Source organism: Xylaria bambusicola (genome assembly GCF_022495145.1).
Source record: "Xylaria bambusicola strain CBS 139988 unplaced genomic scaffold F5B22scaffold_8, whole genome shotgun sequence".
Classification (NCBI taxonomy): domain Eukaryota; kingdom Fungi; phylum Ascomycota; class Sordariomycetes; order Xylariales; family Xylariaceae; genus Xylaria; species Xylaria bambusicola.
The window spans coordinates 276,809-300,307 of NW_025953561.1; the positions used below are offsets into that span (position 1 = coordinate 276,809).

Sequence of the window (23,499 nt, forward strand, 5' to 3'; positions counted from 1 at the left end):
TGTTCCCCATGATTATTTCTATAGTACATTGGCTTGCTGAGTATCAGGAATGAGTACCAGTGCCTCTATGCAATTCAATGTCCAGTTGCCTTTAGTTATGGTCTAGCTAGTAATTCTCTATATCTAAAACTCAAGGAGCAGAATTCTCAGGAACTTTTATTGACTAACAAGATGGAGCTCATCTTGTTAGTGAAAGCAGATGTACCGGGGTACTCATCTATCTAGTAGTATCGCTACATATGCCAGCATGTCTTTATATCAAGCAAGAATTCTCATGTACTTATTGTGTACAGCTCCCGGCTATATTGAATTGTAACACATGCAATGTGTTTCATTTCCGCTGGCTTCTAGAGGAGGAGATCACAAAGAGAATGACTACTGAAAATTCCCACGTACTTTCATAGCATCAATTAACTACGTTTAATATAGTCATTGCTGTATGTAGAGTCTTATTTTATGTGGTTGGCCGGGATCGTAGCCAAGAGCACCAACAGCTTGGGTTTTCATGTTCTCAAGAGTCAATCATCTATTCAACATTCCACCAGAGGATTATGGGGAAGATTCACAGTGCAGCCGTCATGGTAGGCCTGGCAGTGAGTGAGGACTGTTATTGAAGAACCACTTTGATTGGTGGGAATAGGTAATATCAGCGCTGAGAACTAGTTTCATTTTTTCAACAAACCCTTGGCCTTCTTTGGGCCATGCTTCAGAAAACCCCCGAGGACTGACAGCCCATGTGGCGATAGTGAACAGACTGAAAATTTGCACCGATCAAAATCGTCCATTGACTTGGAGATGATGCGGATCTGTCCTTCCTGGGCCTATCCGGCGCAGAAGAAAGGCTCGAACCTGGACGTGTGCGATATGAACCTTATATGTAAAAATCTACATCAAATGAAAAGATGAAACTGGATTAATGTCTTATAATGGGTAAAAATAATGTAGATCAGCTAAGAGCCATGTCTACTAGCAATATCTATATTACCAGCTGCGTCACAGATATCAAGGTATCTTCTATTGTTGCGAGATATTCCACCATCTGAGAGTCTAATGCTTCCCTAATTGGTGACCTGAGCTAGTCAGCTTGAATCTGATGATCGGCATTATGATGAGACTAACATATACGTGTGGGTTGTTCGATCCTGACTGATTTGCCGGAAGCTTGTAGTAGAAGCAATTCTGCGTTGTCCACTGATGCCTCACGGCACCCCTGAACAGAAGTTAGATGCTCATCCATGGCTAATGACACCATGTCAACATTAAATATAGATGATAGTGATGCCTTCGTCCACGAAGGCGGTACACCACATCTTTTCTGGCCAGACTCGAGGCTTCACCATCATCTTCACTGCCTAGCCTTTCTTTAAATGCCCTCGGATATCACCAACTTGTACTACTTTCACCAAAATGCGGTGCACTGTTATTCTAGCCTCTAGCCTCGTTCTCGGTGTCTCGGCGACATCAAAGCCTGTCATTACAGCCTTGCCTAGGGCTCCTGTCACCAAGCGTGACCTTCCGGCCTTCCGGCAGTTCGGCGCTCGCGGAAGTATACACGATCGCGGAAGTATACACGATCGCGGTAGGCGAGTCCTTCGGTGGTGGGATGGTGATCTACAACCGTGGAATTGATTATACGGGGCAGGTGAAGGGTGGCTACTCGGAGGCCATCTTCCACATTGAGGAGGGCGGCTCGCTGTCCAATGTCATCGACGAACCCAACCAGATTGAGAGCGTTTACTGAAAGGGTGCCTGCACCCTCACCAACGTTCGGTGGAGCGCTGTCTGCGAGGACGCATTCTCGATTAAGAACTAGAACGAGGGCGACACAACCGATGTCAATGGCGGTGGCGCCTACGGCGCTGAGGATAAGATTATCCAGCACAATGGTGGCGGTACCGTCAGCATCAGCGACTTCCCCGTCGAAGACTTCGGTAAGCTGTACCGCAGCTGCGGCAACTGTGACAATATGTACGAACGCCATGTAATTCTAGACGGCATCACTGCCTCTACTGGCTCGTCCCCTGTTGGTAAGGAAAGGAATCCTTTCCTAGCGACATGGAACAGGATGTAACAGCTCCAGGCTAACTCAAGTGAAAATAGGTATCAACTGCAACTATGGTGACACCGTCACCATCAGCAACGTTATCGTCAGTAACATTAGCGACATATGCGTCGAGTACGAGGGCAATAACACTGGCGATGAGCCTGAGAAGATTAGCTCCGGCTACTCGGACTACTGACATTACGATGCCAGCGACGTCACTGAATCGTAAAGTCAGCGCCTTCGTTGAAGTAAACTGGTGCATTGTTTGCTCATCACTATACAGGAAATGAGATCCTCTGATTGGGGGGTTTCGGAATGGACATGAGATTTAGTCCCGTGAGCCCAGGCACTTGAACTGGCTATTACTCACATGATAATTGCAGTAGTTCTCTATCATGGTGGGGTGAGGCATGAAGATATCGTACAGTAGATATGCTTTAATGAGTTTGTACACTGGTACCCTTTCCAAGCAGCTATAAAACAGCTATAAAAGTGCGCATTATCCAGGTGTCAAAGAGAGCGAGATGATGGCTCATATGGGGTCCTCGAAGCTGCCTAATGGCGTATATGAATGACAGAAGAGCGCCCGTGAGAGAAGGATGGCCATGTACGATACTGGTTGAAAGGCCAAGACCTAGCACTCAGAGCTGGGCTGAGTCTCATGAACTAAATGAAGCACCATTATTTTCAGTCGCCTCATGTCCTCAGGGGCCACTGGCACGTTTGGATCTCAGCTCGTTAGGCATTGCGCATGTGAATAGCGTAACGAGCCGCTTTTGCGATACCGTTATCTTAGTCCCGAAGTACAAGAGGCACGCACGGTTCGATGCAGTATGCTTAATTAGCATAGCGAACGGTCAGGTGCATGTGTTTTTCATGCGCCTAGTTTTGCACGATTGGCCGATTGCCATGGTGTGTGAGCTTTGATACTAAGCCGTTAACATAGGGTTGGGGGTGGCCTATAGTGACACCCGTATGAAGCAATAGGTCGCGAAAGAGAAAGGGCACGATGATTGGGGTCTCGCCCGAACTCTAAGAGTGTTTCTGCTTATGAGGCAGAGACAATGCCCCCAAGATGCAAGTCCAGCTTTGTTTGGTGTGTTATGGATCGGTTCCAAACCATGCTATAGTCTCGCATAGCTGTGGTATCGAGGCATGTGTAAGAGCGACGAGAGGGGGCACAAGTGTTTCTTCTTTCCAGTTTGATACTCCTTGGCTGGCTTTCCTCTCATGCATCTTGTTCCAATCGCGCATTCCTACAAATACACCTCAGTACAGAATACCTATATCGCGAGGAGACACCTTCATATGAGAACCGTTTCATTTCGCCAAACCCTGGGGCTGATACAGCTGAAAGCCGCTGTACCGGAACTGTTTTATGCCTGAGACATTGATGCCCGAGTTAGCATGGCGTGCATTAGATCGACTAGGGGCAGTGTAGATAGCTCGCCCGCCCACTTGAGAGTGGAGGGATCCGGCGGGCTGGATTCAGGTCTTTCATATTCCTACACTTTTTTATATTATCATTCTATATAATTGCCAATGATAAGGTTGTCATAATGTTTCGACGAACATAGCGGCAGGCTCGTATTGTAGTAAATATACTGCCGATGAAAAACTCTCAGATTACATAGTACAATGCGTAGGGTATGTAATTTTATCTAAAGCCAAGAGCTGCGGCATGTCTCTAGACCGGCTTACGCGCAGGCCTCTCCTCTTCGATGGAATAAGCCCAACGGCTGCGCCCTCATTGGCCTCTCATCCCGCTTAGCCTTCTTTGCCTTGGACGGTCTCCCTAGTTTCCCATGCTAAGTACTTAGAGTATGAAGTCTGCCTAGTGCGTTGCCTTGTCGCTTAAGTTTTCCTGTCTAGACAGGAAATCCCCCCTTACTTAGTACTAAGTAGTATCTATGAGAAAGAGTGAGACATAGGAACGATTAATCTTCAACATCGTCCTCATGTTGATTTAATACACCAGAGCGCCTAGTGCTCACTACGGGCACTTATAAACCTTTAGTGATGATATTTTCTTGCACCGACGCTATAAGTGCCGTCCTTTGTAATCAAAATGAAGCGGACCTTTCTTCGTTGACTACTTCATACACTAGAACTACCGAATGGCTTCAGGCTCCCCAATAAGGACCCTTCAAGCGAAGCATTGAGTATGGATATGTGACAAGCCATATGTGCATGGGTCCACCTGGAAGAGGGTTGTCCAAAGCCTATTGAATTGGCCATTATGATCAGCACAGATATACCACCCCGAGACTTCGTCTTCAGCCGCAGTAACCTGGATCTAGTGAAGCACGATTCCTTCCCTGTACAGTAGCGTCCTCAAGGTGGCCTCCACACCCAAATGCCTGCCGCTACAGTGCCGGTATCCTCTACCTACCCGCATGTAAGGCGTCTTCTGGGTCTTTGACCTTCGTTGTGATCCCGCCGACCTTGCCTTATGTGATACCTAGCATACATAGGGTATGGAATCAGATTCTCTACTATGTATGACCATGTTCTGCTCGTTACTCATGCCCGAACAATGCTCATCCTGTGTCTAACTTATATTGGTTGAGTGAGGCATACGTACATAGTAGTTGATCATGTTGTACGTTTAGTGGATATTTGCCTTCTTTCATCGTCCGCTTGGCATAGCGATGGCGTTGGATAGACCTGCATCTGCGACAGACTTTTGAGATTAGCTTGGGAGCCAAGTATCCTGCATTTCCAGCTCAAGCGCCACATCATCTAGCGCAACAGCATCTCTTTTTATAGGTTGTACATTACTCTACTTACCTCTGGGAGCTCCTTGCGAGCAAGTCACAAGTCTCTATCAAGTCGCAATGTAGGCCCACTCACATCATCAAGTGCTTCTCTTCTCACGCGACAGCCTGTGCCTACGGTATAATATGTAGGTCGGTTGCTCTCCGGCAGCCGCCCGAACGGCCTCTTTTGAACCTTTCAAATGAAGCTGATTTCCTCGCCAAGTCTCTAGACCTTCTCCTCCTCGCCACATTTGCTATCGTATATATTACATACGTACACATACGGTTGCCAATATCGTCCACATTCTTTACCTCCCTCTTAGCTCTCCTTTTTGATATCTCTTCTGGTTGACATTGAACACTTATACCTCACTTCCGCAAGATGTCGTACCCTACCGAGCGCCCTGCCGGGAAAGAGCATATTCCCCTTTACACCAAGGGATTTGTTGCTGTTCGCATTATCCAGTTGATTCTAGGGACAATCTGCCTAGGCTTGTCGGCGTATTTGACAGCCGTCGTTCCCATAATTGGTGGGATTCTAATGCTGTTTACTGTCAGTTTCGAAGCCCGCTGGATCTCCAAACGACTTGCTAACTTCTATTCATAGTCTATTGTTGGCTTTATAACCAGCATCTACTGCCTTGTCGCTCATTTTGGCCCCCCCAATGCGTATAATTACTGGGCCATCCTCGGCTTAGATATATTCCACGTTATCTTCTGGCTCGTCTCCTTTGGCCTCCTCGCTGCTCAAGCTGCTTTATTGCTTGCCTACACCTACTACGACTACTACTATGATTATTACTATACTGCCTATGCTGCATACGGTGCGATCGCCGCAGCTGCCGCAGCCCTTGGTGCTTTCAACTGTAAGATAATCGAATGATTGCAGGTCTCTCATTTTACTAACGTGAGCCAGGGGTTGTCTATCTTGCTGCTCTGATATGCCATAGCATTGCTCTTCATCGCCACCGAAAAGCTGGCCTTCATGCTATGCCGGGCCGTACGACTGGTGCGGCGCCCGTAGTTGCGTCTGAACTCCCAATGCAACCACAACAACCTCAGGCATATTATCCCAAGCAAGCGGAAGCCGTGTCATACCAGCAACAGCCCCCTCAACAATTCCAGCAACAAGTACCTCAGCCCTATCAACAGCCCCCGCAGTAAATAATAAGTTTCAAAATTATCGGAAGGGAGGCTACTAAGGTGTGCTGTTTTCTCCCTAATGGATGCATAAGAGCCCAATATTCGATCTGAGACAGTTATAAGACACAATTGTCTAATGCGGTCTAAACTGTAAGATTAAAGCTGGGCTGCGCTGTGGGATTTAGCTTATGACACAGAAAGGGTACGGTTTTGATGACAAGGAGGTGCAGGATGCAGTAGAGGGTTTATAATATAATACTCTTCTTTTTCTTACTTTCTCCCCGTTGACCAATCTAGATAATTCCGGTGAAGAATTTGCGGTCCTTGAGTTTGCGATAACATGTGGGCTTTGTCTAGTCTTGCTGGATCCTTCGAATGGTTCTAAAGAGAAACACAGTCCGAAAACGGTAGCATGGCACGGAAACGTCCGATAGCAGGCAGCTATAGCATCGATGATCTTAGGTGTGTATTCTTAACTTCTTTGTCTGATACGTCTTTGTTAATGGTCGCGATCTCGTTCAATAGCGTGCCTTATCAATAAACCTGCCTGATAGTTCCTTGTAGCAAGTCTTCTTAAACTTCGTGCAGTCTTGTATCTGTCAAGGACCCTTAGGTTAGGTAAGATCGACCCTGCTACGTCAGAAAAAAAAAACCGTCATTGAAGCATCATGGAGACTTCTAGGGATACAATACCGACATTGCCATCGGTAGAGTACACAAGAACCAAAAGAACATTCAGACGAACCCCCCAAACCTTTGGTTATTCCTTCTTGGATGTTCTTAAATATTATACTGCAACCGATCCTGATTTGATTTGGGGACCGTTCTACAACAGGGTTCGAGCTGCACGGCATAATGCCCGAAATTCAAAGAGCGGTTGGGCGCCTTTTGGTCTGAGCACTATATGGGCTGGGATCCCGGAAACTGTACAAACAAGACCTGGGGCTATAGTAGGATTCGTCAACTGGCTCACAGGGAATGATCCCCGTCCTAGCCTCACGCCGCCACCCAGCGGCACATGGGGAACGACGAGATCTTCCACCTCAACAGAGCCTAGGACGACAGTCGAATCCTGGCAGCGAGAGGTTATGAGCAAGGAGGACTGGAGCCCATCCCGGATTGACTTTACCGAATGGTACGGGCGGCTCAAGCACCCCGCGGACTACGATGACGACTTCTACCGCACCAATTACCGGACTCTATATAATAAGATCTGTGAAGTTGCCGATACATGGTTCGGGGCTGATGTCCGTCTCGAAGACCTGCGAGACACCAAGGAAGAAATCTCAGCCTGGCAGGTGCCTATGACGGAACAATTCATAGAGTATGCGCGTCTCGTGGCTCATGAAGACAGCGGGTACGTCGAGTGGAATGAGATCCTAAATGATCCTCGTCACCGCAAGTGGCTCTGTGTCGGCATCTTGGCACAGATCATTGAGAAAAAGATCTTCAGCTCATTGCTATTTGGTGCCTCCGATCCATTCTCAGCTGAACTAGACCGACATGACACTCACTGGGCATTTCAAGAAGGTGACCTGACCATTGTTTTTCATAGATATCTACAGACACGGAGATGCCACAATCTCCGCATCGAGACAATTCTAGAGTCACGCTAACACGTCTCATAGGCTTTACACGCAAGGAAGGTCGTCGCCAGATTGCGCGCGCAGCAGTTGGTACTGAATTGGTTCCCGATCGTTTCTGGGACTCGGTGGATATGCTTGCGGGTCAGACTGTTCTCATCTTCCAGCCTCTTCTCTCGCTTGTAGCTCTCGGCTCAGGGCGTTCCTCCGGTCCGCAGCAAGCCAGTTTCTACCAAGAAATACACACAATCCTCGCCATGGCTGGGTACTTCCAGGTGTGCATGGCCATCTCCCCCAGCATCTTCCACATCCTGTCCGCGTCGCCGGGCTCGCGATTCCAGTGGGAGGAGGAGGCGCACGCCGACTCTACTATCTACCAGCACTCCAAAGGGTTCCACCAGAGCCACGAGGACCGCTGGCGCGTCATCGCTGAGCTCAGCTCTAATAACCAGAACTCCACGGTCACCAAGATCGTGGAGTCGATGGGCGACTTAGAGGACTCATCGCAGTACCAGCCGTTCCCAGTCAACGAGAACGAGTACCGCCTAATGGACCATCAACGCCGCCGCGGTGGAAAGGTCATGTACGCCGTCTTCCCCAAGCTGACCCGGTACACGGCCGAGAATATCGGCGAGCTCATCCTCGACATCAAGCCGGCGCTCACGCGGGAGATACAGGAGACGGGCGAGGGCACGCGCATCAACATTCTCTCCCGGTGCATGGTGGTGTACTACCAAGGTCTCATTCACGCCGAGGCAGACGACGGCACATCTCTCGATCAGCATCTCCAGGAAATCTTGTGGAAGCGTATGTCTGGAGGCATCCTGCCGTACTGCCGATACTACTGGCTCGAAAACGGTAGGGCGGCATATTCTTTGGATTGGCCGTTGTGGCCCTCCTATGTTGACACATACTGGCTCTCCTGGGGCTTATGGGTCTTGGTTTACTCCTTCTTCTGGAAAAACATCATGGCGTCGACTCCCGCTAGCGCGGATGGCAACTGGTTCACGGCATTCCTTTGGCAAGCTTCCGTTTGGTTCTTGGCAGAGCTCGGTTTTTACCACCTGTTGCTGAAAGCTCCCTGGAGCTTCTTCAACAAGGGAAATTGGCTATTCGTTAAGGTTCGGATCCTCAGCTTCGCCATGGCGAAGGTTACGCAAGCCCTCCTTGCGTCTATGAACGAGGACCTCTACCTCCTCTCTATCCTGGCTGTGCCGTTTGTGTGGTTGGACAAGATCTTGCTCAACACGCTGCCTAGAGTCGTCATGACAATGGCTGGTGTGATCGACAATGAAGATGCCCCTACCGTATTGGCGCGCTTGTTCTCGAGGAATGCAACCACTTCTGGATAAACAATAGGACATGGTATCAGCAGTCTCGTTAACAATTACTGAATGACTTGGCTGATGGGACTACTCTACCGCATGGTGACAGCTTTTCGGCTTGAACATATCGTTTGTACTGGAGTATAGAAGAAGAGAGGGGAGGCTTAGGATAAGTAGTTGTGGGAGCGTGGAGTTGGATCCGATTCTTTTCCTTATGATCTGGTCGCGTCGGGGAAGTTGTCACATTATATTTGCTATTAAGCTTTACTTTAGTGTCTTATGTACAGGCTCAATAAATGACGTGGGAACTATTAGAAGTAGCACTCTGGGTATTCATCTCCAAGATTGGCTCTTTTTGAATGTCGTTTGTCCTACCAGTTCTTGTTCCGAAGGATGAAATCCACCTCGGCGTCAGCATATTCGAGGATATGCTCAGGTTTATGGAGGGGCTTCCAGCCGAATTCTTTCAATCCACGATCGGCGGTGAAGGTGCAACTACCAACTCTGTCAACGGCAAAGACGCTTGTGTAGGGAAATATAAAGGATGGCACTCACTATCCTCCCACCATGAGTGGTACTAGATCTTTAGAACACCCCAGACCCTGAGCCATTTGCTCGATAGCCTGGTCATCGGCCATAGTCACTGCATCATCGGAGATGACGTTACGTTTGGCTAACGCAGTCGCCATAGCAGCGTACAAGTCATCCCACTGTGACCAGAAGATTAGTAAGCTAAAAAGGCTCGATACATATAGTGAGACTTACTGCAATACTGCCGGATGCGGCAAGATAGTAACCATTCTTGCCATAGCCAGGACTCTCGCCGTTCAAAATCTTACGCATGAGCTCGAGATACAAGTTTGTGTTATCGCGAATATAGCACACCGGCCAAGTCTGTTTCTTTAGTTTCCTATGAACAGAGATCTAGAGGGCAATTCACTTACTGGCCGATCGGTATCAACTCTGTATACTCGCTTAGCAGCTTCGGCAGCGCGAACGATCGCCACTGTCTGAATCGATATGCGGTTACCGAAGCCTTCGCCCTCACCATCTATACAGAACGATATCTTAACATTACGATGTCCATGATGGGTGTTCGAGTTTAAAAACAAGAGAATACTCACACACGATGCAAGGCACGAAGATATAGCTGCGAATGCCATGTTTCTCTGACTCTTCAATCACGAAGTTGTTGATATTGGTGGCCTGCAATTTGGTCAGCCACGGGAAGCTCCCAAAATTGGAGTGAGAACTGACGCCTTGCATCCACTGGTTCGAAGCCCTCTGCGCCTTTTGGATATCGTACAACTTAGGATCACTATCAAGCAGGGGCTGGTCCGTTGGTGCAGCTCCATGAGATGAGAATATTTTGGCCCCAGTGGTCTACACCGCAATCTGTATTAGCTAACTGAACTTGTTCCGCTTTCTTGCGTTCAAGTACTCACATGGAGGAAGTGGACATCATGCCCTCTCTGCTTCTTCACTTCGGCTAGGGCCTTGATGAAATATGATTGTGATACATGGTCTCGAGGCGCGATCAAATGGTAAACAATCGAGATGTTGTTGTCAACCACAGCTGCCCTGACTTCAACTTCGTCGAAGGCGTTGAAGATGAGAGGTTCGGCGCCGTATCTCTTGACCGCATCGGCTTGCTCAGGTGTGCGAACAAGCGCAAATAGCTTGTTATAGGCGGGAAGGTTTGTTTCCTGCCAACGTGCGAGCACTACCAAGTGTGAGACCAGTGATTATCAACAGGTTTCTTCAGAAGTGGTTCGTAGCATGCAAATGTTCCCTGAGAGATATGTGTTACTCACGAGAGCCACCTAGGTAGCCAGATCCGCCGGTGACAAGGATATTGTGAGCCATGATACTAAGAGGAGTGGTTGTGAAGTCAGAGGCTTGTAAGAGATACCCGATTAAGAAAAGCGATGACCTGTGATTGGTTCAACGTCTTATGCCGCTGGAAACGTATCGGTGGCCTCGGGAATCGCATTTATATAACATTATATGACGTGGGGGACGATACGTGGTACAGGGTAATCAATCACCCGACCTTACTAATTAACCATCAGACCTAAAGGACCATTATCCATAATAGGATAATGGTCATGGTTAAGTGACGAAGATGCGGAAAACGCAACACCGGGAGAAAGACGGTCCTCGGATGAACCATGCTTCGTAGGATATCTGTGTGTGACCGACGCATGGATGTCTGGTCGCTTTGTAAGATTATTGTTCAGTTTTTTAGGTTGCCAGCCACTGCCCATTGCAAATATCGAACGGGGCTCGAGCAACCGTCATGGGCCAACAACAGCATGGAGATTAAAAGAATCCGATTCATCCGTGATAGTGTTCTAGTCAGGTAGCCGCTAGCCAAGATTCTGAGGTATCTGAGAGGTCTAGTGCAGAGCGACTAAGATGAACATGGTGTGTTATCGTGACATGACAACCCTGCTTCCATTTGAAGTTGCTACCAACATGCTACAGTCAGGTGTTGTCCTCGCGCCATGATGCCTCTTCATGTACCGGTCGCTTTCATGATGAAGATCGCCGTCAAGATATGTTACAGAGTTGGTGGCTTGATTTCTAAAAGCTCTATCACAGAAATATGACATTCAGAGAGGAATCAGCAGCAATACTTAGATTTTAGTCCGAAGTAAAATATACCTACTGGAGCCGACTGACGCTGCGATGGCTCGGCGGCTTTGGCTCTCTATGTTCCACGCGTACAAGCTGAGCATGCAGTTCGCCTTGCGCTTCGGCCGTACGGAAGGCCATTGCAGGCTGTTCATGATCTCCAAAGACTTGCAGGCAATATTGGAAAGTGAGGTTATACTGACTTCACTTCATGGAACAAGCTAACGAGACCTAGGCGGTTAGGGCTGGCAGACTAGTTGTATATAGAGCCGAGCCAAGCCACCAAGGCCAAGAAGAAATTGGATGGCCGAGGATTTTTGCAGGCCTCGTAGATTATCATATTCCAAATACCATCAAGTTCCAAGCCCGTATCTCTGCCCTTGTTATACTGTACATTAAGGACTTATATTAATCACTAGGAGAAATCGACTGCACCCTCTAGCTAGAGTAAAAGAGGCCCGCATGTTGGTCATGAACTGTATCTAAGAACGAGACGCAATTGTTTTCGCTTCCCCGTTTAATCTCGATGGTGTTTTATAGTTTACTGCATCTTCGATAAAAGACTGTTCTTTTCTGCCTAGTTTCAATATTCACAAGCTAGTTAACAGTTATATCGAACCAGAATATATCTCTATTGTATACGTAGGTAAATATTGTCGAAGTTAATCGCGGGATTCTTTGTGGGAATATATACAACTACATGAAGTTTACTTGTCGAATCAATAATATGTATGCTGAGGTCATATTAGTGTTATGTCAGCAAACATCGTCAACGGCCCCTATTTTTACTAAGTGATGGGCTCTTGGAGAGTACTTGGTGGTTAGTAAGAGGGTGTGTGTCAGGGGTCTCAGGACGGAGGAACAAAGAGATACATTATATATAGTCAGAGAAGTCTGAATGCCTTCAGACTTCTGACTTTTAGACCCTGTACAGCCCTTCTAGCAGTGTGATAACCGAGTTTTGGACTTAGGATCTCACAATATTATTAATGTGTAATTATACCTCGCGCAAGGGCTTGATGGAGGGCGAACTAGGAGTTGTCTGGTCAAGTGTTTGTATTGAATTTAACCAATAATGCTTTCTGACAAAGACATCTGATATAATACCCCTGAATTGTAAATTATGGACTATAACAAATGAAAAGGGTGACCATGGCACTGCCTTTCTGTTGCCAACCAGTTTAACACATATGTTTCGGCTTCACGAAGGGAGGACGCAGAGGTCAATCTTGTGCTAGAAAACCCTAGAGATTCATGGCTTCAGCATTGAATCATGAAATCTAAAGTCTGACAAATGAGTACATGCGCCGTCTGACCTCCGCCCAGAGTGCATTAAGTTCATCTTGTGTACGTGAAGCAGCCTCACGGTTTTCAACTGCTCTCCGTAGTAGATACGGCAGACAATCACCCAATGATCCCCAGGTACTGCACTTGGATACCTGTGGTGCTTCACCCTGCGCATTCTTAGCACCTAAGAGGGAAAAGCTCACGCTGTCTGCCATGCCGTGTAGCTGTGCGAATTCCAGCGGCACAGCCTTAGCGCCCTCTTCAATCACCATCTGTTGGTGCAGCTCATGGGCTGCCATGACACTCTTCTTGTTGTGTGTAGCCAGTAATACACTCGTTTCCGGAAAATGCGTGTTACCGGAGCTTCTTAGCCCTCCAAAGCTTTCCCAATTGCGACGCAGAAGGTCTCTGACGAGGCCATCGTATGCATTGTCTGTGTCTTGTTTCGTGTCGTGGATCTTCGACCGCTCCTCTGTGGTCATGTATGCACCTCGCACAAGCTTGACACCGATCGACCAGCCCTCTTTAGAGGCCTTGGCAAGGTCTTTCGCTAAGTACTCGCGTGTACGTTTTAGATAGCATTGATACGTTTGTGTTACCAATGGCAACTTCTCCGTGTTGTAATGCTGCATCAACATCACTGCTGTACGAGCGATACCTTTCTGAAATCGCTGTTGTTCGGCATCGACTATGATCTGAGCTTTCGTCTCGCGTGCCGCTAGGCATATGTCGTTAAGGGCATCTAACATTTGTTTTGGTGGGATACTGCCGGCTGCGAGAGCCTCTGTTACGATAGGACCCGCTCCAGTCAACCTGTAGAAGACGGGGAAGAGGTTAGCCTTAGTTGGAATTATCTTGCAGATTTTGTCCGTCGACTGAGCAAAATGAACTTACTTCAAAGCAATTTTATCCCCATTGTTAGTCATATAAACTGTCTGGAGGGTGCCTGCCCTCCAAGACTCAATTTCCGCACACTTTTCCTTTCCAACATTATGAGTATTTAGCGAAGCAGAACCTGGCACTTCTGATTTCTTGGTCTTGTGGTTAGAAGTGGTTTCTTTAGCGTACGTGAGGATAACGCCCAAGAAGCCAAATTTATGCATCTGGCTCATAGTCTTCTTCACATCTGCTGCATTTTCACCAGTGCAGAACTGGTCGTACAATAATCGCTTGACGATCCAGCGGAGAAAAGGATTTCTATCAACGCTAAGGAGAGAGAGCCTGTCCGGCTGGGAAAGAAAGGAGAGGATGGAAAGTGAGGGGCTGAGGAGGTAGGGTTTAGAGGTGACGCTCGAAACCAAGAGTGACCGCAATAAGACGGATGTTGGTAAAACCGACAACGGTGCGGGACTAGACTTCTCGATTGTCTGAAATTGAAGGCCATTGCGGCTATGTATGTTTGATGATGTCGAGATTTGTTTTGAAGAATGATCAAAGCGTTTAGCCGCCGTGCAGATTTTGGGCAGGCGATGAAGCATAGGGGCTGTCACAGTATTTAAAGACACAATGTTATTATTGTAAGGAGTCCTGACAACTCTTTTGCAGAAATCGCCTCGCATAGCTATTGACATGACTCGTCTCTCTATCGTTGCTAAAGAATAGAGTCTACTTGATTTGAGGCCGTACAAACAACATGAATTTACCTTTCTTTCCCTATTTTCAGCTATCTACACGTCCTCGACGCCTGTTACCCCTCTTTCCTCCTATACATATCAGGAACCACCCATCTTCCAAGCTTGACGGGAGCATATGCCGAATTCGCACATTGGCTCCACCGGCCAGTTCATTCCAGACTTCCCAGCATCACATCACATGGACGCCATGTTGCAGTATATAATGTCTGGTTTGGGAATGACTGATAAGCAGCATTGTATTCCCTGCGGCAAGGTAACTATCGGTTGGTTATCGGCTGCGCCGCCTGATGGTGGCTAGAGATGAGCACCGACGAGAGTGTACTACACAGGATTCGATGAGGGAGTAGTTTATCTCAGTTATCTCAGTTATCTCACTTTACCTCTATCTATCTCAGTTTACTCCAGTCCATGCGTCTGACACTTATCAGACTATCCCGGCTTACCCCAACCCAGATGTACCTCGGTACCTCAAAACATCGGAAGCGCTCCCGATGTGACGTCATGCTCTGAGCCGTTGTGGGTTTCGGGGAAATAGGGTTCTCACAGGGGTCTAACGGCACTTGCAGGGTAAACCCAGGCGGAAAAAAATAGGGTGAAAACCGGGGTACGCGTTTTCCCTTCTGAATCGGTGAAACGACCGGTCATCAGGACTGGAAGAGTCGGAAAGGTTGCGTCCCTAGTAGGTGTTAACTCAAGCACATGTGGTGTACTACCTTAGTAATACCTCCTTTTCCACCAGACCCCATACAGACCCATACTACTTGATTCAGTACATCTAGTATTTACTCTGACGTGTATGCATGATAGTACAGTTCACTAGATCTGGAATTCTGCCGAAGATTTTCGCGGTTTTGACCGAAAGGGCTAGCTCAATGACTGATGAGTAGAGTCCGGCTGGGTTAACGCTGCTGCTCTGATGTTCTCTAAACGCTCGGGCGAAAGCCGTTGATTTCGAACAAGGAGCTAGGTTTATAATAACCTAGGTTCAGCCCTGCCCCAACATACGAGGTTACTTACTTAGTATATCGGAGTGGCCCGTAGACATAGTTAATGCAACTTAAGTAGAGTAATTAGTGTCCCTAAGTATATAAAAGGAACCGACTTGCCGGCGTCGTGACAAGATACAGTATCGCCACTATGCCTCCTGTCAGTCATTTAGTCAATCATTTTTGATCATGCATTCAGAAAAAGTAACAAAGTCGAACGAGCTGACGCCTGCTCAACGTGCTTCGATGGAGGGGGAGCCGAAGGTCGGTGATATCGAAGCGGAAGTCACCCATGACGCAGTGTTTGGCGAAATCACCGAGGATGGGCCAAACTACAGGAATGTAAGGAGTCAAAGACTCATAAACGTAATCTTGTTACAGTCGTTGACATATGTCTAGGTTGGTTGGGTGGGCACAGCTGTCCTGATGATGAAGACACAGATTGGACTTGGTGTCCTTTCTATCCCCGAAGCCTTTAACGTCTTGGGTCTCATTCCCGGGATTATTATTCTACTCAGCATCGCGTGCATTACAACTTGGTCGAATTACATGGTCGGTGTCTTCAAACTTCTCCATCCCGAAGTTTATAGTCTCGACGACGTTGGTCGAATGCTGTTTGGACGGGTTGGACTTTGGTGCTTCGGTGCCGCATATACTCTCTGTAAGTATTGGTCTTCTATTGTTTCAAAGAAAAACAAATTGTAGCTGACACTGCATATCAGACTGGATTTTTGTTGCCGGCTCGGGCATGTTAGGTCTATCGATCGCTTTGAACGCCGTTTCTTTACAGTAAGCACTTCTGAGGGATTGATTCATTTTACATGCCGAAACATTTCTACTAGTACTCGAAAACTAACCCTCAACTTTGAACAGTGGCACATGCACTGCCGTTTTCGTTGCTGTTGCTGCTATTGCAGGGTTTGGCTTGTCCAGTATACAGACGCTCGGTCGTATTACCTGGCTGGCTTGGGTTGGTCTTTCTACTATCCTTACTGCCAGTGAGTTCTTCTACTTGCTATTGAATTAGCCCACTTAGACACAATGACTAATTTTTTCCCCTCTAACCACAGTTTTTACTGTTACGATTGCTGTTGGCGTTCAAGACCGCCCAGCAGACGCGCCACAAGACGGTCCTTGGGCCTCTGACTACAAACTTTTTGGCAACCCCTCGTTCGAAGAAGCTATATCGGCTGTATCTTCGCTCGTTTTTGCATTTGCCGGAACCACCGCGTTCTTTGCCATTGTGTCCGAGATGCGTGATCCGAAGATGTATACACGGTCCCTGCTCATCTGCCAATCCACTGTAACCGCTACCTACATAATTATTGGCACCGTTGTGTACTATTTCTGCGGCTCGTATGTTGCATCACCGGCTCTTGGTTCCGCCGGCCCGCTGGTCAAGAGAATTGCGTACGGTTTAGCGCTGCCAGGACTGCTGGTCACAACTACGCTTGTCATTCATGTATGTGCAAACCCAGCCCTGCTCTGCGTTGCTAATGTATTCAACTCTAACCTCTGAATTCAGTTACCCGCCAAATTTATCTTTGTCCGCATGTGGACTGGCAGTCGACATCTAGTTGAAAATACACCCACCCATTGGATCTCATGGATAGGGTGCACCTTAGGTACCACAGTCATTGCCTACGTAATCGCGAGTGCCATTCCTGTCTTTGGAGGACTTATATCGCTTATCGGTGCCCTTCTCGGTACCTTCATGTCATTCCAGCCCATGGGGTGCATGTGGTTGTACGACAACTGGTGTAAAAAGGAGCGAAACTTGCATTGGCATTGGATGGTTTTCTTTAGTGTCTTCGTTATTGTATCGGGAACATTCCTTACGATTGCCGGCACTTACGGATCCATTGTTGGTATCATCAACTCGTACAACGAGTCAGGAGGTTCAGCGGCATGGTCATGCGCTGACAACTCTAACTCTGTATGATTATGTACTAGAGGCAATTAAACACTTTAGGAAACTTATCTCATTACTCAAAAGCAGGGGTTGCTTATGTGAATTCTTCTGTGATAGAAAATTAATCGCATCCATTCGCATTCTACCATTAAACATAACAGAACCATTAACACCACCCTTAGTAAGATCCCTCCCCAGCTACATGGTCTTCTGTCACCTGAGGGAAGCCAGTGGTAAAATCAGCATAATAGGGCTACTGTTGATAAGTCGACCAAGTGCTGTTTCACCAACCATTAATGCTGCCGCTTTCTTGCTTTTACCAAAGCTAACAAGAGTCTAATAGTCCGAACAAGGCATGTGCCATGAGCGACGTACAGGGCATACGGGAGTCGGAAACTTCCGGACCCATGTTGCTTGACTCACTTCGGAACAGTGATGTCAGCCGTATGTTTTATGTAGTCCCAGGTGTTGAGGTCGTGATGCGAGGCTGAGAGATCAATTAGCCCGGGTATTAGAGAGGGCAACAGGTGGTTCTCCAAGGGGTAGGGTTGGAATTGCTACAACGGTTGCTTGCTCGAAACTTAAGCCAACCGGTGCATGGAAGGCACGCGGAAGACGCAAAAGTTCCCTCAGAGGACTTGAAGAAGAATTCTAGAACTATGTTAACTAAAAGAAGCAGAAAGGAGCTCTATGCAGATGATATATCAAACGATGTCAGTAGCACTTAGATTATTCTAGTATCTTGGCACCTCCACACTTTCTCCTGCTAGTTTGTAGAAAGAACCGCGTACCTTTGTACGTTCCATTCATGTCACGCTCCTCGAAACTCATTGTGTATCTTGTCTGTCGTACCTTAGCCAATGTCTTAATAGCTGACCTTTGTGGGCAAGCTGAATTAGAAATTATGACCTTATTCTGTAATCAACAATTGTTGAATGATTGAGGTTTATAGCTAAGATGCAGGACACTGGATAGGGGGCATCTAAGAGCGCCTTACCGATTCACTTCTAAGATAGCTCTCCCGCACATCTTGAGGATGGTATCTGACAGACTCGGGCCGAGATGACTTCTAGACCATATCCGGGTTGTATCTGCATGGATGTACATAATAATATAGTCCCGGGGGCTCAGGGAGCGAGCCGGATGCCGGCGGACTGTTCGGTGTCTACACAGCTGCACGCCTCACCGAATGGATACCGACTTAGATGTAGTCAAAGGAGGGAGATGATGTTGCGGGCACCTAGACATTCTAGCCCTTTCAGATACGGTACCTAGATGTCTCCTCACTTGTTATTGCCTGCCATGTGTCCTCATTAACCAACCGCCCTTCCAACCCCATGGGGTAAAACTCGCTTCGCAAGGTGATTGGTGTTAGGTTGGTTCTCAGATAACTTTTTGATAACTATTACTGCATTGAAAACGTCGATTCGCGGTGTGTGTCATGTATGCTGGAGCCTTACTCATGCGGCTTGTCGAGCGGAGCTCGCCGGTTAATACTACGTACCTAGTGTAATTAGTGCTCGTTTCATCTTTACTGTCTTTAGATCAGCCTATGCTATTTCAAGCTAGTTCACAGGGGCTTATCGCTTAAGTAGGCCAGGATGCATAAATTCAGTTATCTGCGTAACCACTTCGATGTACTATGTAAGTAGTTCAGACCGACTGAGATAGCAACCAAAGAAAGATAAAGGAAAGACAACTACTCAGAAGAGACATATAAACAGGGGGAAAAATGAGATAGCAGAAAATTCTCACCTACTTTATTCGATGCCTAGGTTGATATATATGGATGGCTCATATGTACCTAGGTAGTTAGTTAAGATGATTATCGTGACTAGGAGACGTCGGCTAGATACGGATCGTGGTAGCCCACTTCTATAAACCTTGTTGAGCGACAAAAACAAGAGAGAAGAGATGAGACGACAAAACGCAAATGAAATACGTAATTCTTGTTAGGTTCAGCCTCTACTTATCTTATCATTCACATTGATCCATATCTCTGCTCCATACTACATAAGCCTCACCGAAGATGGACCGCCGTTGATAAGGAAGGGCATGTCCCGTATATACCTAGTATAGCCATCGGAAGAGGTTTAGGTCAGTAAGGCAGCTATATCTTACAGATTTCGGTACTTGACTATTCTACTTTTCTTTCTTTGCAACTATTGTGTTGTCTGGAGTCGTCGTGAGACTCTCTGCTTCATCAAATCGCAGCGCGCGAAGAGAACCAACCATTGCATCTCTCCAAGCACTAACCTAACCCATCCACGTACTAATACTAGTACATGCTTATCTAGGTAAGTAATTACCACAATACTGTATGTAAGTAGCACTCCATGCTCCCGCCCAGGGAACCTTGCTCACATTGCCTACTTACTACAAGGTACGGTGACTAACTAATAATTAGGTAAAATAAAATACAATATAAAAAAATTACACGTACTTAAGTATAAGATCCCCACCCCCGCATTTCCCCGCACCACAGTACCTACATCATGCATGTACCTACCGCGTCTCTTTGATGAATCTGCTCCCTACCCAGGTAAGTAGCAATGTTGTTGATCTAACGACAATGTAGTGCTGAGATTAGGAGTCTGCTGTCCGTCATCATCATCATCTTCTTTTGATACCACCGCCATTGGGTCTGTGCCTAGCATGGCACTATATCTGGTCAAAAGGTTCAGATTCTTGTTTTAATCTAAGGTGCCACCACAGACAGTTGCGGCTTCTTTTGTCCTCTCTTTACATCCTAGGGAATTGAGACAGCAACCCATGATGTTGCCCCAGGAAAATGATCCTGATGAGCCTGGGCCTGCTCTAAACGCAAACTCAATCCCGTGTTTCAAGCCCGCCCGCTCAGCCAGAAGGACAGTGAAACGGTCATCCAATGCGTGAGTCACTGTGCTCAAACATAAACATGGCGAATACCGCACCGCAGTAGGCTCATCGTTCGCCTCTGGAGTAGTTGCGAAAGATGCCGCCAACAAAAGATTAAGTGCTCTGGTTCCCGTCCATGCGATGCTTGTCGCAAGCGCAGCCTAACGTGTACGTTCAACCTCGAGAACCAAAAGATTATGGTGACTAGAAGGCAGGCTGAAAATTACCCCCGCTCAGTCCTCGACTTGTAACAACTGATATTCCCTATTGTAAGAACAGATATATCGAAGAGTTGCAGCGAAGTAATGCAGCCCCTGAGAGGCAACGGGAACAAGCCAATCGTGAGACACCAAGCCCAGGCGTACTTACTAACGGGGACGGTGATGGGGCTTGTCATAGTGATGGCCGACTATCACCGGCAACGACCATCAGACAGGCTATGGGCTCTATCTCACAATCTCCCGACTTCCACAGCTGTGGCAATCGTTTCCCGGTTTATCTGGCCGATGATGAGCACGGAGAATCATACTCCCCAAACTCCGATTTTGGTGGTCAGCAGTGCCTGGCGAATCCATTATCTACAGGTTGCTCTGCATTCTCAACTACCATAAACGGCTTTACATTCCACCTGGGGACTTCTTCGAGCTGGTCTTACACAAGGCACATCCTGAATATGGCCTATGAGCGACTCTTTCCGGTTCCTCCCTTAACGGAAGACCTGGGTCTCGATTGTATGATTTATGAATTAGATTGGGACGGAAGCAGAATCACATCTTCTCTGCCAGTCTCACCAATTCTGCCATCCCTAGACCATTGCATATATCTAGTCAATGCTGTTAAGTTCCATTGCCAACTTTTTCATCTCTTCGATGAGGACGCATTTATGCCGTCTCTATATAGGTTCTATGATGACCCCTCAAGAGAGCCTCAGCCATTAGAAGAGATGTGGTATGTTCACTTCCTCCTCATCCTGGCCTTTGGGAAAGCCTTCACCACCAAAAAGTCCGAAGGCGGGCGCCCGCCCGGCGAGCCCTTCTTCTCAAAGGCGCTTCAATTATTACCCAGCACAATTTTGCTCTGCACTCAGCCCATTGAGGCGACTGAAATCCTGTGCTGTATTGCACTATACTTGCTGTGTATTGATGCTCGAAGCACGGCTCACAATTATGTAAGATGCTAGCCTACATGCTCATAGTCCCTTCTTGGGATTATACGTGCTCACAAATCTCTCCATGGAACAGATTGGCCAAGCGATACGGTTGGCGATGGACAGTGGGTTGCATACAGACAAGGGGACTGAGCGGTTTGATGAAGGCCTGGCCGAAAGGTCACGTCGAGCGTGGTGGACCGCCTATATCCTAGATCGAGAGATGACCTCACTCATGGGTTTATCTCAACCTTCTCAAGATTATACTGCGTGTTCTCAGCTACCGAGGTTCATAGGCGCTCCTCAGCATACCGCAGCACTGAGCATTCGAATCAAATTAGCACGTGTCTTGGAAAGAATCGACGAGAGTAAGTATCGAAGCAAGGTTTTGACTTTCTAGGATTCGTAAACTAACCTTATTATTCTTCCCACTCCCGCAGCTGCCCACGCTACCAAAAGCCAGGCAAATCACAACTTTCTTCATAGTACTAAAACAGCTCTCTCTGATATAGCTGAAGTAATAGACGAGCTCCGCCACTCGTTTCCTCTAGAGCGAGGGAAACCAGGACATGGAATATCGAGGATGTCAGCCCATCTCTATCTTTCATACTATCAGGTATGTCACCTTCAAGAATACACCTTTCATTCAACGTAGATATGTTATGATACAAGCTCACAGCGTTCAATATAGTGCACAATACTCGCCACTAGGTCCCTCTTATACTTTTTCCTCCAGATACGGTTGAAATCAGCAGCTGAGTGCCTACGGAGAATGAATATTTCCCAGACAGTCCGAAAACTCATATTGATGTGTCTTGATGCCTCATTGCAAAGTATCACAATACTAAGGCTATTACAAGCTCAAGGCTTGTTAGGTACGCCCGGATCTCTCATTACGGCTATTGATGGTCATCGTTATCTCGATTGTTTGAATTTAAAGCTAATAAGACGATCCTACCGCATTAGAGGTTTTCCTGCCATTTGACCTTGAGTCATTGGTCACATCTACGGTCACTGCCATGGTGGCTTTCGTTCTCGATGCTCGCTTGAACGAAGACATTCCCCAGTGGCTACAAAAATCATACTCTATATTCGAAGAGTTCATTAACTTCGGTAACCGGGTTGCTTTGTTCCGTAAGGCGGAGCTCGCTCAGCTACATGAACTGCTAAATAATGTTCTCCTCGGGGAAGATCCGGCCATGATTGGGCCCAATAGTGGAACGGCTTCAGGTAGTGTTGATGAAACCGTGTCTATAGATGATATACACAACAATGCGTTACTAAGACCGGGTCTATTACCCCCCTTTACTGCTGCCACTGATAGTGGCGGGTATGACATTTCCATCGATAACCTGATGACAGGGGCCGAGATGATGGAAGTTGCGAAATCTCTTGACGAGCTCGATGTCGAATGGGTATCGCAAATGATCTTCGGCCACTGTAACAATCCTACCTATTGACTGGAAATGACGAAATGGTTGGAGGTATATAGGCGGGCCTTATGTATCATCCTTTCATTATTAGATATTAGGCATAGAAAAAATAATACGTAGTTTAGGCGTAATAGGATTTCATATACTGGGATATTCATTGATCTGTGGTTACTCGAAAGATCATAACATGACACTAAGTTATAATAGTGTCACGAGAGTGGTGGCCGCAGAGTTTCGAAAGGCAGGAGTCTCCTCTATTGCTGGAGATCTTGCGATAAATTCTAGAAGTGTAGATCATTTCACATCTCCTATTCTACGAATGAATAGTCATTTGTCATGTTGCTGTCAACTTCAATAACTCAAATTTAGTAGCTATTCGTTATGGGGATCCTGATCAAATCTTAAAAGAGGAAAATAGGATTACTACCTAGCGCAAGGTCCTATTGGCGAGCGAAGGGGGCGTAGTGGGCATAGCTGCTTGTCATTGAGGGCCATGAACTCGGAATCTTCCATAGTCTGCAGCAAGCGAGAGACATCGTCCACATCCGCGTTGATGATGACGCCGGCTATACGACATAGCTTGATTCGGTCTCGGAGTTCGAACAAGAAGCCCGCGCTGCTGGAGGACGTGACCGGGATGCCACGGAGCACGGCCGTGTGCCGTTGATCGGATATCGGATGGCTAACCGTAGCTTCAACTCCCCTGTAACTCTAGCGACCAGGTCCCCTGGA

General features: G+C 47.2%; 7 protein-coding genes across 7 annotated transcripts; 5 read left to right on the forward strand and 2 right to left on the reverse strand.

The window, feature by feature from the left end:
* Positions 1–1,250: 1,250 nt before the first annotated feature.
* F5B22DRAFT_643698 (pectate lyase) lies at positions 1,251–2,240 on the forward strand (the record flags this gene model as incomplete). Its single annotated transcript, XM_047978311.1, has 4 exons — positions 1,251–1,299; positions 1,437–1,732; positions 1,814–2,027; positions 2,101–2,240. 4 exons carry the CDS (start codon positions 1,251–1,253, stop codon positions 2,238–2,240), a joined length of 699 nt encoding a protein of 232 aa, XP_047833547.1.
* A 2,821-nt stretch (positions 2,241–5,061) lies between these two features.
* F5B22DRAFT_541425 (uncharacterized protein) lies at positions 5,062–6,521 on the forward strand. Its single transcript, XM_047972850.1, has 3 exons — positions 5,062–5,356; positions 5,411–5,669; positions 5,720–6,521. The coding sequence occupies exons 1-3, from the start codon at positions 5,186–5,188 to the stop codon at positions 5,965–5,967; spliced, it is 678 nt and encodes a 225-aa protein (XP_047833548.1). The 5' UTR covers positions 5,062–5,185; the 3' UTR covers positions 5,968–6,521.
* Position 6,522: 1 nt separating this feature from the next.
* On the forward strand, positions 6,523–9,047 carry F5B22DRAFT_541426 (uncharacterized protein). Its single transcript, XM_047972851.1, has 2 exons — positions 6,523–7,476; positions 7,575–9,047. Exons 1-2 carry the CDS (start codon positions 6,615–6,617, stop codon positions 8,879–8,881), a joined length of 2,169 nt encoding a protein of 722 aa, XP_047833549.1. The 5' UTR covers positions 6,523–6,614; the 3' UTR covers positions 8,882–9,047.
* A 6-nt stretch (positions 9,048–9,053) lies between these two features.
* On the reverse strand, positions 9,054–10,804 carry F5B22DRAFT_541455 (uncharacterized protein). The gene is made up of 8 exons (XM_047972852.1): positions 10,669–10,804; positions 10,300–10,577; positions 10,112–10,237; positions 9,979–10,060; positions 9,799–9,905; positions 9,620–9,748; positions 9,410–9,564; positions 9,054–9,349 (listed from the first exon to the last, which is right to left on the reverse strand). The coding sequence occupies exons 1-8, from the start codon at positions 10,718–10,720 to the stop codon at positions 9,226–9,228; spliced, it is 1,053 nt and encodes a 350-aa protein (XP_047833550.1). The 5' UTR covers positions 10,721–10,804; the 3' UTR covers positions 9,054–9,225.
* Positions 10,805–12,771: 1,967 nt separating this feature from the next.
* On the reverse strand, positions 12,772–14,256 carry F5B22DRAFT_634449 (FAD-linked oxidoreductase; the record flags this gene model as incomplete). Its single annotated transcript, XM_047976979.1, has 2 exons — positions 12,772–13,591; positions 13,673–14,256. The coding sequence occupies 2 exons, from the start codon at positions 14,254–14,256 to the stop codon at positions 12,772–12,774; spliced, it is 1,404 nt and encodes a 467-aa protein (XP_047833551.1).
* Positions 14,257–15,587: 1,331 nt separating this feature from the next.
* F5B22DRAFT_643703 (putative amino acid transporter) lies at positions 15,588–17,340 on the forward strand (the record flags this gene model as incomplete). Its single annotated transcript, XM_047978312.1, has 6 exons — positions 15,588–15,740; positions 15,798–16,059; positions 16,121–16,187; positions 16,272–16,396; positions 16,469–16,860; positions 16,924–17,340. 6 exons carry the CDS (start codon positions 15,588–15,590, stop codon positions 17,338–17,340), a joined length of 1,416 nt encoding a protein of 471 aa, XP_047833552.1.
* A 2,054-nt stretch (positions 17,341–19,394) lies between these two features.
* On the forward strand, positions 19,395–22,898 carry F5B22DRAFT_595305 (uncharacterized protein). Its single transcript, XM_047974133.1, has 8 exons — positions 19,395–19,632; positions 19,718–20,201; positions 20,276–20,398; positions 20,467–21,355; positions 21,429–21,702; positions 21,775–21,950; positions 22,026–22,209; positions 22,301–22,898. Exons 2-8 carry the CDS (start codon positions 20,083–20,085, stop codon positions 22,792–22,794), a joined length of 2,259 nt encoding a protein of 752 aa, XP_047833553.1. The 5' UTR covers positions 19,395–19,632; positions 19,718–20,082; the 3' UTR covers positions 22,795–22,898.
* Positions 22,899–23,499: the final 601 nt, after the last annotated feature.

Coding starts and splice junctions, on each gene's coding strand:
- F5B22DRAFT_541426 (XM_047972851.1), top strand. CDS start 6,615: ATGGAGACTTCTAGGGATACAATACCGACATTGCCATCGGTAGAGTAC. Junction 7,477..7,574: donor TCACTGGGCATTTCAAGAAG/GTGACCTGACCA, acceptor CACGTCTCATAG/GCTTTACACGCAAGGAAGGT.
- F5B22DRAFT_595305 (XM_047974133.1), top strand. CDS start 20,083: ATGATGTTGCCCCAGGAAAATGATCCTGATGAGCCTGGGCCTGCTCTA. Junction 20,202..20,275: donor GTGAAACGGTCATCCAATGC/GTGAGTCACTGT, acceptor CCTCTGGAGTAG/TTGCGAAAGATGCCGCCAAC. Junction 20,399..20,466: donor AAGATTATGGTGACTAGAAG/GCAGGCTGAAAA, acceptor TTGTAAGAACAG/ATATATCGAAGAGTTGCAGC.
- F5B22DRAFT_541425 (XM_047972850.1), top strand. CDS start 5,186: ATGTCGTACCCTACCGAGCGCCCTGCCGGGAAAGAGCATATTCCCCTT. Junction 5,357..5,410: donor GGATTCTAATGCTGTTTACT/GTCAGTTTCGAA, acceptor TTCTATTCATAG/TCTATTGTTGGCTTTATAAC. Junction 5,670..5,719: donor AGCCCTTGGTGCTTTCAACT/GTAAGATAATCG, acceptor AACGTGAGCCAG/GGGTTGTCTATCTTGCTGCT.
- F5B22DRAFT_541455 (XM_047972852.1), bottom strand. CDS start 10,720: ATGGCTCACAATATCCTTGTCACCGGCGGATCTGGCTACCTAGGTGGC. Junction 9,749..9,798: donor GAGTTGATACCGATCGGCCA/GTAAGTGAATTG, acceptor CTAAAGAAACAG/ACTTGGCCGGTGTGCTATAT. Junction 9,565..9,619: donor CCGCATCCGGCAGTATTGCA/GTAAGTCTCACT, acceptor TTCTGGTCACAG/TGGGATGACTTGTACGCTGC.